The 15,764-nt window shown below is 35.7% G+C and overlaps 1 protein-coding gene across 4 annotated transcripts in view; it reads right to left on the reverse strand.

The window, feature by feature from the left end:
* Nucleotides 1–15,764, reverse strand: part of NLGN4Y (neuroligin 4 Y-linked) — a 290,720-nt gene that overhangs the window by 121,497 nt on the left and 153,459 nt on the right. For 2 of the 4 annotated variants that reach the window (XM_009445747.4, XM_009445767.5), the window contains exon 3: nt 968–1,027. The exons of the other annotated variants lie outside the window; for them this stretch is intronic. In XM_009445747.4, coding sequence (XP_009444022.1) covers nt 968–1,027 — 60 coding nt within the window. The remainder of the gene's footprint in view (nt 1–967; nt 1,028–15,764) is intronic. 4 annotated transcript variants of the gene reach the window in all.

Here is a 15,764-nt window from a genome sequence, read left to right on the forward strand (position 1 = left end):
CATATAGAGCCTTACCAATGAGGAACGGCTTGAGTACTTTCTTGTTGTTTCTTCTCTTTTAAAAAAAACAAGAACAAAAACAAAAACAAATTTCTTTTACACAAAGGGGATAAAAATAGTGTGTATATTTTCTGCATGACTGCTCAGACCTTCCACCTTTATGAAAAATATTTCCACTGCTGGTAGATAATCTATTGAGCAATTTTGTCACCTTAAAAATAAACTTCACAGCAATAAAACATTTAAAGGAGAAACATGTTTTCAAAGAACGGTGGTGTGAAAACAAAGATGCACATAGCTAGCTTTTTGTCCTTTTTCAGTTCTGAGCTACTTCTTATTTTTTTCTTTAAATGTTGTAAAAGGCAGTACTGAAAGAATCAGGGCTTGTTAACAACAGCGTCTTGTTAAAATGCTTTTTGATGTACTTCACTGTAAGCAGATTATTGGATGACTATGTTGGAATCAATATGTTTGTAAAGAATGCCAAACCAAACAAACAAAATTGAAACTTCAGTCCTATGAAAAAATTATTCTAAGGTGCTGCAAAGTTTTACAGTTTGCAAAACTAATTAGGAAGACTGAAGCTCCAAAGGAGTATATTAACTTACAAAATAATATTTGGAAGGGATAAAAGAGACTATACATGCATTCTTTAAAATTCTATTTTTTCTCTTGTGACAAAGCCAAAAAAAGAAAAAAAAAGGTGGGCTTCTCTGTAAGTAGTATTTCATTACTATTTTCATGTACAGAAACAATGTTTATACTTCACACAGTGATTTGTTTACAGTACATGGTAACTGGGGTTAAAAATAACAGTGGTTTCTATACAAGAAGAAAATAAAGAAGCACACAAAAGTGTACTAGAGTTAAATAAGGGGAGGAAAAACAGGTTGAAATAAAAAAAAGAGAGAGATAGATAGACATAAAATCATGCATCAGGGTTGAGCTTTGAAAAAACAAAAAATACCTTCATCTTCACCATGGTCATTACTGGTTATATCGTCTGCGTTTCTCTTTATGTTGGTTCCTGGGGTGATATTGAAAAGGAAAATAAAGGGATGAAAGAGAATTCAGAAACAATATGTTTGCAAAAAATCCAGAAAAGAGAAAGATGCTACCTAGTAAAAGAAAAAAAATGAATGTAACACAAAAACTTGAAATTGGTTACATTTGGTTTCAAAAAAATGAGATAGGGAAATGCAAAATGCATATAAACATAAAGATGTCAAGAAGAACAAATTCAAAATGTTACTTGTAAAAAATATTAGCTATACTGTGGATATGCAGTTGGGGGTTAAAATGATGCTACTGCAAAAAAATGCTAATGTGAGTTTTAAAAAAAGAGAAAATAAAATTATTAAAGGTATTTCCCATATTCTTAAATGAAATGCATATGGCATATTTGACAGTACTTTGATTTGAACATATTATAATTTAAATACATTTTTGAAATGTTACTGATACACTATGGTTATAAATTTTCATAAGGCAAGCAAAAGCACATACAGCAAACATGGGAGGACTTTAATCAAAATATCAGAAAATTGACATTAATTGCATGCATTAGAAACTTAAAATTGCACAATCTCTAAAAATTAGAAATGTCCCTAAATCACTAAGATTTACCTCTACTCCATGTTTAAAGAACAACTACCCATTATTCAGTATTGTTTTCTTCTATTAACATCTACTACTTGCAATAAGTATTTAAGTCAGGACAAAATATTACAGACTATGTCTTCTGTGTTTAAAATAGTTATTAAATATTACTTGAAAGTTATTGAATTTGAATTTGTTATAGAAAATAAAAATTGAAGTCACCTACCTGATCACCTCAATAATATCTGCATAGGAAATTTAATATAGGCAAAATGCAGGAAGAGGCTTAAGGATAGCAAAAACTAGGCTATGCTCTTTGTGTACAGAGCGCCATTTTGCTTTTTATAGCTTCCAGATTTAAAAGGTGTGAACATTTAATTTTGCTTGAATTACTTAAAAAATTGGATCCATTGTTTCCTTTTCATAGACAGATGTAGCCCATGTGTGCATACCCCACTATCAATAACTTTAACTGTGTCGCTCAATTAAAACAGTCTTTGCCTTCCTATAGGGTTCTAGGATAAGTGGATTAAGGCAGAGGGGAAATACTGTCATGTCCAATACTTGCGAGTGAAAAACATTTTCCAGTTCTACATAACTCAAAAGAGGTTAAACATATTTTGAAACCAAGACTTGATATTGCTGTTTCCATGCATCAAACAAAACTTAACTTCCATTTAATGGGGCTTAATATCCTTTAAAATCAGACCTGGCTGAGTGCGTGGGAGTGACAGCCTTGCTGATCCACTTTCTGTCTTTGTAAGATTTGTCTTTTTCTAGGCATTTCATATAAATGAACTCATATAATATGTAGTCTTTTGTGTCTGGCTTCTTTTACTTTACATAATAATTTCAATGTCCGTCCATATTGTACCATGCATCAATACTTTTTTAGGGCTAAATTATTTTCCATTGTATGGGTATACCACATCTTTTAAATCCATTTATTTTTTAGTGACATTTGGTCTATTTCTACTTGTTGATTATTATTAATAATGCTGCTATGAACAATTATTTGTGTACCTGTGTACCATTTTTTGCATGGACATATATTTTCATCTCTTTGCATACATATCTAGGGCTGAAATTGCTGTTTCATAAGGCAGATTTATGTTTAATGTTTTTCTTTTAAGAAATTGGCCGATTATTTTCCAAATTAGCTGTAACAGTTGGCATTCTCACCAATGGTGATATAAAGGGTCTCTATTTTTTCTATTACCTAGACAACACTTGCTAATATCTTTTTTGTTGTTGTTGTTATAGCCATACTAATGGGTGTAAAATTGTGTCTCATTGTAGGGTTTTTTTGTTTGTTTGTTTTTATTTTTTGAGATAGAGTCTCACTTTGTTAGCCAGACTGGTGGGCAGTGGTGTGATCTCGGCTCACTACAACCTCTATCCACCTCATGGGTTTAAGCAATTCTTGTGCCTCAGCCTCTCAAGTAGCTGGGACTCCAGGCCTTCACCACTACTTCTGGGTAATTTTTTTTTTTTCCATACGGAGTCTCGCTCTGTCGCCCAGCCTGGAGTGCAGTGGCGAGATCTCTACTCACTGCCAGCTCCGCCTCCTGAGTTCACGCCATTCTCCTGCCTCAGCCTCCAGAGTAGCTGGGACTACAGGTTCCCGCCACCATGACCGGCTAATTTTTTTGTATTTTTAGTAGAGACGGGGTTTCACCGTATTAGCCAGGACGGTCTCTATCTCCTGACCTCGTGATCCGCCCGCCTCGGCCTCCCAAAGTGCTGGGATTACAGGCGTGAGCCACAGCGCCCGGCCGCCCCTGGTTAATTTTTGTATTTGGTAGACATGGGGTCTTTCCCTATTGGCCGGGATGGTGTGAAACTCCTGGCCTCAAACAATCCACCCACTTTGGCGTCCCAATGTGCTGGGATTACAGGCATAAGCCACCACACCTGACCTCATTGTAGTTTTAATGTAGCTAATGTCTAATAACTAATGATATTAACTATCTTCTCATGTATACTCTCTTTGGTGAAATGTCTAATAATATATTTTTGCCAATTAAAAAATAATTTGTGTCTTATTACTGAATAGTGTTTTGTTGTGTTTTACACATTTTGGAGATAAAAGTCTTTTATCAGGAATATAGTTAGCCAATCTCCTCTCCCAGTTTATGGCTTGTCTTTTGGTTTTCTCAGTGATAACTTTCAAAATGCAAAAGTTTTTCATTTTGATGACTTTAAACTGATCAATACTTTTCATTAAAGGATTGTCCTTTTGAGGTTCAACTGATCAATTCTTTTAACTATTGTATTTTTGAAGTCACATTTATGAAATCTTTCCCAATCCATGGCCCTGAAGACATTGTCCTGTGTTGTTGATGTTTCCTAAAAGTTTAAGAATTTTAATTCTTACATTTTCATCTGTCATTCATTTTGAGTAAATTTTTGGGTATAATAAGTGTTAAGGGTTGAAATCCATCTTTTTGCATATGAATAACCAATTGTCTCAGTACCATTTATTGAGAAGACTATCCTTGCCTCCTTTAATTGTTTTCGCAGCATTTAAAAAAACCTGTTGACTATAAATTGAAGGATTGATTTCTAAACTGTTTATAATTGACTGTTGAACTACATAGGTGTGAACTGTGCTGTGCAGATCTACCTTTTTCTTCCATCTCTACCACCCATCCCTGAAAACAGAAAGACCAACCTCTTCTCTCCTTCCTCCTCCTCAGCTTACTAAATATGAAGATGAGGATGGGGACTTTCAAAAAGATCCACTTCTATTTAATGAGTGGTAAATGTATTTTCTCTTATTTATGATTTTCTTAATATCATTTTCTTTTCTCTAACTTAGTTTATTTGGAGAATACAGCATATTGTATATATAACCTACAAAAGATGTGTTAATTAGCTGTTTATGTTATTGGTAAGTATTCCAGTCAACAGTAGGCTATTAGTTGTTAAGTATTGAGGGAGTAAAAAGTTAAAAGTGAATATTCGACTGTGCAGGGTTTCTAAACCTTGTTTTGTTCAAGGGCCAACTGTAATTAATTATATATCATTAATCCAAACTTATACCCAAATGAGTTGCCTACTATCTCAATTACTATAGCTTTATGGTACCTTTATTTTAAAAAAAAATATACTTTCAGTTCTGAGGTGCATGTGCAGAACGTGCAGGTTTGTTACATAGGTATACATGTGCCATTGTGGTTTGCTGCACTCATCAGCCCAGCATCTACATTAGGCATTTCTCCTAATGCTATCCCTCTCCTACCCTTCCACTCCATGACAGGCCCGGGTGTGTGACTTTCCCCTCCCTGTGTCCATGTTTTCTCCTGTTCAACTCCCACTTATGAGTGAAAACATGTGGTGTTTGGTTTTCTGTTCTTGTGTTAGTTTGCTGAGAATGATGGTTTCCAACTTCATCCATGTGCCTGCAAAGGACGTCCTTTTTTATGGCTGCATAGTATTCCGCGATAGATATGTACCACATTTCGTTATCCAGTTTATCATCGATGGGCATTTGGGTTGCTTACAAGTTGTTGCTATTGTGAATAGTGCTACAATAAACATACATAGTCATGTCTTTATAGTACAATAATTTATAATCATTTGAGTATATACCCAAAGAGACTTGGGTAAATACCCAATGGGATTTCTAGGTCAAATGGTATTTCTAGTTCCAGATCCTTGAGGAATTGCCACACTGTATTCCACAATGGTAGAACTAATTTACACTCCTACCAACAGTGTAAAAGCATTCCTATTTCTCCACATCCTCTCCAGCATCTGTTGTTTTCTGAGTTTTTAATGATTGTCATTCTAACGGGGCATAAGATGGTATCTCATTGTGGTTTTGATTTGCATTTCTGTAATGACCACTGATGATGAGCTTTATTTCATATGCTTGTTGGCTGCATAAATGTCTTCTTTTGAGAAGTGTCTGTTCATATACTTCACCCACTTTTTGATGTGCTTGTTTTTTTCTTGTAAATCTGTTTAAGTTCTTTGTAGATTCTGGTTATTAGTCCTTTGTCAGTTAGATAAGTTGCAAACTTTTTCTTCCATTCTGTAGATTGCCTGTTCACTCTGATGCTAGTTTCTTTTGCTGTGCAGAAGATCTTTAGTTTAATAGGATCCTGTTTGTCTGTTTTGGCTTTTGTTGCCAATGCTTTTGGTGTTCTAGTCATGAAGCGTTTGCCCATGCCTATGTCCTAAATGGTATTGCTTAGGTTTTCTTCTAGGGTTTTTACGGTTTTAGGTCTTAAGTGTTTAATCCATCTTGAGTTAATTTTTGTGTAAGGTGTAAGGAAAGGGTCCGGTTTCAGGTTTCTGCATATGGTAAATGAAAGCCCTCCAACTTTCTTCCCCTATTCCAAGGTCTTTTTGCTTGTTCTAGGTCCTTTGACTTTCCACGCAAATTTTTCACATCAGCTTGTTAGTTGCAACAAAAACTCCTGCTGAGATTTTGATAGAAATTACTTGCCAAATCCCAATTTTAAATTAATCTTATTTAGCACAGCCTCACCCCAGAAACAGAAAGGCAGAAATTACATACTGCGTTTCCTATGCATAATTTTTTAATCCTTTCTTTCTTTTTTGATAAACTGCTGCTTTATTTGTCCATGTAATTACAACTAACTAAATGTCTCTAAAACAAAAAAAGTCATCTTGATTATCTAGTTTGAACACAACCATGGTCTATGTACCTGCAGGTAATAGACGGTTCAGGAAAAACAATTTGGCTAGTGTTTATTCAAGAATAAACCTAGCTTGTGGCTTGGACACACACACACACAAAGAAGCCCAAATAAAACCTAGGTGGACTGCTAGTTTCCTTTCTCTTCTCTATGTCTACCCTTCCTCAAAATGCCAGAATAATATTCCATTTCATACAACAATTAGCATCTCTGTAAAACTTCTGTGCAGAACTGGTTTTAAATGAGAAGATTTAAATACTCCAAACAAAAGTACAGCCATTCTATTATTAAGATTTAAATATCATTTTATTAAAAAAATCTCAATTTCCCTAATCCTGAAGAATATTCCAGCATTTTTTAACCTGTTCTTCTGATGTTCACATTTAGTGCTTTATCTATGTTATTTTCAAAGTCAGTCTTTTTAAAATAGTACTTTATGTTATTAATGTAAGAGAAACACTTTGTAAATAATTTGGAAAATGATATGCACATGGTGGCTCATGCCTTAATCCCAACACTTTGGGAAGTTGAGGTAGGTGGAGCTCAGTAATTCTAGACCAGACTGGCCAACATGGGGAAGGCTCGTCTCTACAAAAATCACAAAAAATTAGCCAGACATGGTGGTACATCCTGTAGTCCCAGCTATTCAAGAGATTGAGATGGGAGAATCATCTGAACCTCATTGCAGTGAGCTGAGATCGTGTGATTACACTCCAGCCTGGGTGACACAGCTAGACCTTATAACAAAAAGAAAATTAAAAAATGTGGAAAATGAGGATTATTGTAAAAGCGAAATTAACATCAAAGGAAAAACCTCACAGTCACATCTACTGCTGTTAACATTATGCATCAGGAAATAATTTAAATCTGTTTATAATATATATTAATTTTATTGCCACTTACATATCTAAATCATCAGAGAAAGTCATCAGATACAAATGTGATCTTGTTATCTAAGCAAGAATATAAGGAAATAGCCAAAAAGAACCTTAGCATTATTGCTTTTCATGAGATATTATATTAAAATGTATTTAATAGTTCATATTTTACTGTATATTCCTTTCTTTTAAGAGGTCAAGGTTAATTTTCAACTTGATACTGTTATCTTAAGTAGAGAAAGAGGCTTTTTTGTGAACTACATTATTTTCCATATTGCTCCTCCCGGGGCAATTTGCCTATGGGAGGAGGTGAGGAAATAAATGTTTTCTTGGCCATGATAGATGTGGGTGTGATTGATTATTTTATCACTTGGCCACAGAGGAATACAGGCTTAATCTTGTAATCCAACGCAGAAAGGCATTCAATCTTATTTCATTTGGATGCTTTCATGGCTGTTAAATAACAACATTAGGAAATAGTTATAGCAGTCACCATGCATCATCATGTATGTTGCACATTTCATTTGAAATTCTGGTAAGTCATTTCTTTTACCATTACTCTGTAACAGAGCCAGCTTTGTCATCAAATAGAGTTTCCAAAGAGAGAAATGATCTGCAAGCATGAAAGCATAGTAGCTGCTAAAAATCAATAGCTCTAATGCACGGTTAGCATGAGTTAAGAAGCAATGGCTACCTCCAAATGAAATTACAGGTGAAACATAGCCAACAAGGTGTTTAATACATGCAATATGTTTTTTTTTTTTTTTTTTTTTTTTTTTTAATTTTCGTCCCTAAATTAGAACTTCACATATTCGTTTCAGGAATAACATTAGCTACATTTTAAGTTTCATCGTATTTACCTGTAAAACAAAAATGTGTGTTCCAGTTGACCCTATTCAGCCAACAGTACCATCAGAATTCCTATTTAGCATGACAAATTTAAATAAAGGTACAAATTTAAAAACAGCAACCAAATGGATAGGCACGATCACACCCATAATCTATTTAAAAACAGCAACCAAATAGATAGGCATGATCACACCCATAACCCCAGGACTCCAGGAGAACTAGATGGGAGGATTACTTGAGGCCAAGAGTTCAAGAACAGACTGGGCAGCAGAGAGAGATACTGTTTCTACAAAAATAAAAATAGAGAAATTAGCTAGGTATAGTGGTGCACGCCTGTCATCCCAACTACTTGAGAAGATGAGGTGGGAGGATCACTCAACCTGAGGATTTCAAGGTTGCTGTGAGCTATGATTATCCTACTCCAATCTGAGAGACAGAGCAAGACCCTGTCTCTAAAAATAATAACAATAAATTATAAAAACAGAAATTAAATTTTTTACATGGCTCTCTAGAGTAATTCTGTGCCAGATAAAACCCCTGGGCTTCTATTCCTCTGCAGGCTGCTGTACTTCTCCCAGCAGATCAACAGAACAATCTACTATTTTCCAATTGCCAGCAACCACAGTTCAGATTGTCACATATTCAGCTGTCTCAAGCAAATACATCCCAAAATGATGGAAGGCTGTGGCAGGCAGACAAAATCTTTCCATGCCTGAAGCTCTTAAATATCAAGCACTGGGGCTGGGAGAGGTGTCTCACACTTCCAATCCTGGCACTTTGGGAGGACTAGCCAGGAGGATCACTTGAGGCCAGGAGTGGATGACTATCCTAGGCAACACAGCAATACTCCATCTCTACAAAAAAAAAAATTAAAAAATTAGCTGGCCATGGTGGCATCTGTAGCAGATATAGCATCAGAACCTTTCCTAAGCCACCAGGAAAGAAGGAAAAAAAGCATCAATTGACAAATATCAATGGCAAGAGATGGATGGCCTCTGCATCCAAGCAAATGCCAGTAGGAACTGGATCAGCATACAGATGGAGACATTCCTTAGCTCCTGGGAAGTGACTTCAGCAATGCTATAAATATTTTTAATGATACAGATTTAATGAAGTAAAGCAGTGTAGGAAAATGAGAGGCAACAAATTATTGCATTTAGCATCTAAGAAGTATGTTGTCAATGGTGCCAATTTGATACCACAAGATGGCTTAAATAAATGTATCATATTGTCACAAGATCACATTTTGTCAACATCAGGCATTCCAAAAAGTGGTTTCATGATGTTGATTGAGTCACATGCATTTGTACTTGCTGATTTGCATAGACTAAGGGGCAGTGTTTTGGCAGCTTTGAGAAATGGTTCCTGTACCTCATCATGAGAAAACGAATTCAGTGGCCTCTATAGAAGTACCTTGATTCTGCCACCTCAAGTTCAGACACTTCAAAGTACATTGGAGTCAAAGAATCAGAAATAATACTCAAGCACACCAAGGCAGAGATAACCAGAAAGACAGCTGGATGAAAAACTGGGTAGAGATAAAAATCTATAAGAGGCTTGAATCATATAGATTACTAAGAATTAGATAAATTGCATGAATTAAGAATTAGATAAGTAAAAATTAGTAAATATAGCAATTGTTCATCAAGCAGATTATATTACAAAATGCTTTTCATATTAAAGATCATTAAATTGCAAATGTAAGGGTCACATGTTTGATTAATATGCTGTGGTCATTGTAATATGCAATTAGGCTAATTTAGCTTCATAAATCCCCATTTAGGTTAAAAGTTCTAGTTTTAATAAGATCTTAGTATCTTCTGCCTGTTCATTGTACAATATAATCTAAGGGAAGGTGATACAGAAATACACCATAAAAAAGAAGTCCTTATTCCCAAATTAATAAAATGATGAAAAGTCAGCAACAATAAAAATACAATCAGGTGATCCCAAGGCAACTTACCCACATACTCAACATAAGATTTTAGTCAGAGACTATATAAATTTCTACCTAAAAATATTTTCAATATAATAGGTCTAATGACTCATCATCACAAGATAAGACCTAATTAGTACATGGGGTAATGAACATATCTAATACTGAAATATCATAAAAATATGTTATAGACATATTGACATTTTAAGAAGGGCGTATTTCAACAACTTTTGGCAGAATTTCAGATATCTTAGTCATACAAAGAGAAAAAAAATCCTCTCAGTAAACCATTACTTTAAAATATGTGTACACATGCATGCACACACACACGTTTTCTCTGGAATTAAAAATCATTAAACATCATTTTAAACTGACAAAATAAAATATGATCATCGTACTTTTATTCAGATATTTTGTCTATGTAAACTGCCTGAAGCTCTATACAATCATATAAGCTGTCTAAAAAATAATAAAGACATCTAAGTGAGGATATACAACAGAATATGATATGGAGTCAATATGATAGATGTGTTTACTTTCAGTAAAATAATGAATCATTCATGATTTAGAATAAATGTAATCTACCTCACCTTTGGTCTACTGAAAGATTAATCACAGAAAGTATTTTATATTGAAGAAAACACAGCAAATTCATAGGAAACAACTATTGATCAAAGTGAATTAGATTTTGGAAATGGTTCAAATATGCATTTAGTATACTTATTGAACCCTGGGGGACTTAAGATGTGAGCTAGAATGACTACTGAGTACTTGGGGAAAGTCCAGAAAGGCGCTAAATGTGATTTGATTTTGTTTGCAGCTTTACATCTTCCAGAGTAAAATGGAAATTCAAGATCCAGGTGTGTCTGCAGATTTATGGGGTAGAGCAATTCTCTGTTAAGAGAAGTGAAGCCAAGCAGCCATTCCTGGGAATACTATCCAACTCAACACTGATGAGAGGATAACAGCACATGAGAAAACACACCACCCCTGACAGTGTCAGCCCATGCCAGTGATGTTTTCTTCCATTTTTCATCATTGTTCAAACTCATGATCAGCACTTTAAAACATGTGTGTTGCATTGTTCTCTAATTGTCTACCCCACACACAGTAGTAGTTAATCATCCATTATCTTATCCTCTAATTGCTGACTGCCTTAAGTTTCTCAGTAAGACTTTGGATCCTCCTGAAATGTTTCAAAATCTGTGCCCCTGTGGTAGCAATTGCCTTACCTACCTAGCACAAAGAATTTCCTACAAATACTTTCTGCTTGATAATACTTAATCAATGTCACAATACCTAATAGGTTGTGAAGAGGGTATCTTCAGCTGAGACACCAAAATAAGATCTTGACCCAAAACGAGGACAACTTACTCCAGCCACTTATTGAAAAAATAGACTTTTGCTATTTCCTGTCTGAACGTTATATGATTTCACTGTCATGTCTTGTTCACTTTTTCATCAAACTAAGTAATTTTTCAGCATGGCATGAAACCTGTTTTCTGAGCCAAGGAATTTCAACAAAAAATCTAATATTTTAACAGTCACCTGCCTAATTATATAGGTGTCTTCATTTTACTACTCTTGGGTAAAAATTAAATACATAATAAATTTTTCCATTTTCATAGACTACATAGCTGTGGTAACATTTTTTCTACAGATAATACAAAACTGTATTTTTTTTCCAATTTACTGCTTTAATTTGACAAATTTATGTTTACATTCTAGGGCAAAAATAAAAAATTGTACTAATGCACACACACAGAGTTATGTGAGAAAAAAATAACCAATTTACTCTTTCTGAGGCCTGAGATCATAGACACACAAGCCCTCCGAATCTTGTACAAAGTGATAAATGATTTTGTTTGATCCATTTGTCATTTCCATGATGGGGATGGTGGCACTGGATCTTCATTTCTTAGAGTTGTGGAGTCATATCAGATCCACCATCCTTCAGACACCTTCAGTTCTAATCCAGTCTTAATTTTTGACTCTTCCTTGGCACAACACCAAACCTGGTGAAATCTACCTCTCCACCCAGCATGCAGTGGCTATGCCTTTGCCGATTAGCCAGGTGAAAAAAGATATTCAATCATGCTGACTTGTCTCATGTTAAACTCAGGACCACAAACCTCCAGTAGGCTCATGGAGATGCCTGGAATAATAAACTTCTCTGATGAATTCTCTCAAACGCTCTGCTAAATAGTTGGCACCTTCTTCTCCCTCGTCTAATCCCCAATCCTTCCTGCTCCATCTTCGCTGTTAGCGTATGACCTGGCTTCTTACTACACCGAAAAAATTCTAACAATCTGAAGAAAACATGCACAAACCACCACCAACCCATTTACCCATGTGACAATAACATTCCCATCTTCTGTGCCCCCTCTTTTCATAAGAGAGGAATGAAAGAAACCATATCTAAAGCTGACTCTTACTCTTCAAATTCTATCGACTCCCCACAATCCAACAACAAAATACCCCTCTCTTGCTACATCATCAGAATTGCTTTCCTCTTGTATGTTGTATTATTGTATAAAGAAATTTCCTCCCCTTTCACGGGGACAAATACACACTTTCAATATTGCCCTGCCCCTAACTGGAAAGAATTACACTAACTCAGTTTAGAACTTCAGTTATAGCTATTTGACTTGCTTTGGCTAGTGAAAGATGAACAGAAATTAAAAGGGCTACTTGCAAGTGAGAACCTTAAGAGTTAAAAATGAGGTTATGCACATTTTTGCCCTTTGCCAAAATAATAATAAGAAATGAGTCTTCTATATCAGCCTGAGTCCCAGAATTAAGAAGACACAGAAACAGCCACAGTCAACCCTTAGTGAACCTTGAACATGAGTGAGAAATAAACTTTAGTGGCTGCGCATGTCACAGACATTTTAGGGATACTTGTTAATGTAATACACTTTAAACTGCACTGATGGATAATGTAATATACTTTAAACTGCACTGATGGATAACATCATGCCCCTAGATCAACCCGACAGCACACAGACATGTGGTTAGATTCCCCACCTTAAAAGCGATAAAACAATTTTCTCATCTGAAATACACAAACATTATATATAATTATATATAATATAATATTAATGTTAATATTAACTAATTGATATTAATATATAATATATAATACAATATCTTATGAGACTTACTATCACAAGAACAGCATGGGAAAACTCCATCCCCATGATTCAGTTACCTCCTATCATATATATTATATATGATATAATATTACATTTAATATATATGGCTCCTTTTCTGAAAATATCCTTGAAAATATTTATCCATATTGATTCCAATTTTATTGACCTTATTCTCTCTGAAAGCTGCTCCAATTGTGCTTTTACCCCCAAACTCCACTAAAATTATTACTTTTCCAGTAAAGGTCAACAATGACATTTGCATTGCTATGTCTTCTATTTTCGTCATTCTTTTTTCACCTCTTCCTACCTCTATTCAATCTCAGCTGCCACAATCAGACAGACAAAAGCATGATGACACTTTTTGGTTGCATCTGTAGTGGAAACCTTAGCAATAGATGCTCATTTGTGACTTATTTGAATTACACCTTGTTGACTACCTCTGTCTCACTGAAATGCCTTTTTCAACCATTGACTTCAATGTTACCAGATATTCTTTTACACTGTATACAATTATTTTCATTTCCATTGCAGGTCCTCCTATGACTACCAATCACTCCAGCCTTGGTCTTTTGCCCTTTGCCTTCTCTGTCCACAGAACTCTCTTGATAATTTCATTCAGCCTCATAACTTTAGATATCATCGACACTATCTAGGCTGACATTTTTTCTCTTCAGCACAGATTTCTCTCTTGAACTTCAGACTTTGTCATACATGTCCTTATGCGATATATTATGTTTGATGTCTCATAGACATTTCAAACTCAAACATTCAAATCTAATAATGCCTGAGGAATATCTCTGCCAGCTCATCCTCCAATGTCACCTGTGATCACTTCTACCTTCTCCAGTGTTTAGGCCAAAAACTCTGGACTTCCTTCCATCTCCCACACTCCACATCCAAATCATGAGCAAATTTTATTTCAAATGTGTTAAAAAACCGAGCGACTTCTCCTCAGTTCCCAGTTGTAGGTTTTCATCTTGACTCTTGCATCAGGATTCTAACTGGTTTCCCTCATTCCATCCTTGCCCTGACAGGTAAGCCTCAGCTAAGCAAAGTCCTGCTTTAAAACACACTCTGACACATGATTTATCAGGTGAAATCTTTCCGTTTGTTCTTCCTGGTTCTCAGAATTACAAATATCTCAATAATGTTGCTCTACTCTGATACCTACTATTCACTCTTTTCTGGCAACATGTATCTTATTGCTTGATATGGTTTGGCTGTGTCCCCACCCAAATCTCATATTGAATTGTAGCTCCAATAATTGTGGGAGGGAAGTAATGGGAGGTAACAGAATCATGGGGATGGATATTTCCTATACTGTTCTCATGATAGTGAGTAAGTCTCATAAGATCTGATGGTTTTATAGAGGAAAGTTCCCCTGCATATGCTCTCTCTTGCCTGCCGCCATCCATGTAAGACATGACTTTGCTTCTCCTTGCCTTCCACTATGATTGTGAGGCCTCCCTATCCATGTAGAGCAGTGAGACTATTAAACCTCTCCTTTATAAGTGACACAGTCTTGGGTATACCTTTACTGGCAGCATGAGAGCAGACAAATACACTGCTCTGTGCTAAAGAGAACAGGGATGTTCCCACCCCAGGGCCTTGGCACTGGCTGTTTCCTCTGCCTGGAACATCCTTCTCATATATCATCATGGCTTCTTCCCTTAACTCTTTAAATTCTCGACTGCCACATTCTGTTTTCATTGATGTTGTCACTGATCACCCTACTTAAAGTACTGCAACTTCCTCAGCAACTCTGATAACACGTATCCTTCTCTAGTTCACTTCAGAACACTCATCACCTTCTAAAATAATATGAAACTTTGGCCATGTATGGTGGCTCATATCTGTGATCCTAATACTTTGAGAGGTCAAGGAGGGAGGGTTGCTTGAACCTAGGAGTTCCAGACCAGCCTTGGGAACATAGCAAGACCCAATCTCTACCAAAAAATAATTCAGAAAATAAATAGCTGGGCACAGTGGCTATGCTCTGGACAAATTTGGGACTCAAAACATATTCAAATATTTAAAATTCAGATTCAACTTAAGATTTATGTGAACGTTAGCATTGTTACCAATGGTGAAATTTTGCCTAGAGGGTCAAAGCGAACCTTGGCAAATAAGTGTCATGGTATACAGAAAAACATGACAGAAAGGAGACTGAAGAATATTTACTGTGCAGAGACAATATTTCATGTGATGAAGGAGGAAGATTAGTAGGGCACAATCTCTACCCTCAAGCTGTACATGATATAACAGAGGACCAGAGTATACAAGACTGAGATACCCAGAGGGCATTTATTACATCATATATAAGACACTGCATCATAAACCAGGAAAGAGTACAATAAGGACACAGGATGACCAAAAAAAGGTACATTTGCAAAACAATGTGAATGTACTTAATACCCCTCAACTGTACATATACAAATGGTACATTTTATGTCATGTACATTTGGTCACAATTTAAAAACTATGTTTTTACAAAATGTGGGGCAAGCAAAGATAATGAAGGAATAATGCAAAGCTGAAGGTTGTGTCAGATGTAAGAAGTGACTATGAAGGATGAAAGAAAAGAGCTTTCAAGCAGGCAAGAAGCATCAGAGAGAATACCAATTGTTTAGCCAGTACTCTGTTAGAGGGACACTTGTCTTTGCTCTTTAATGTCCGG

This window comes from Pan troglodytes, chromosome Y (assembly GCF_028858775.2).
Source record: "Pan troglodytes isolate AG18354 chromosome Y, NHGRI_mPanTro3-v2.0_pri, whole genome shotgun sequence".
NCBI classification, from domain to species: domain Eukaryota; kingdom Metazoa; phylum Chordata; class Mammalia; order Primates; family Hominidae; genus Pan; species Pan troglodytes.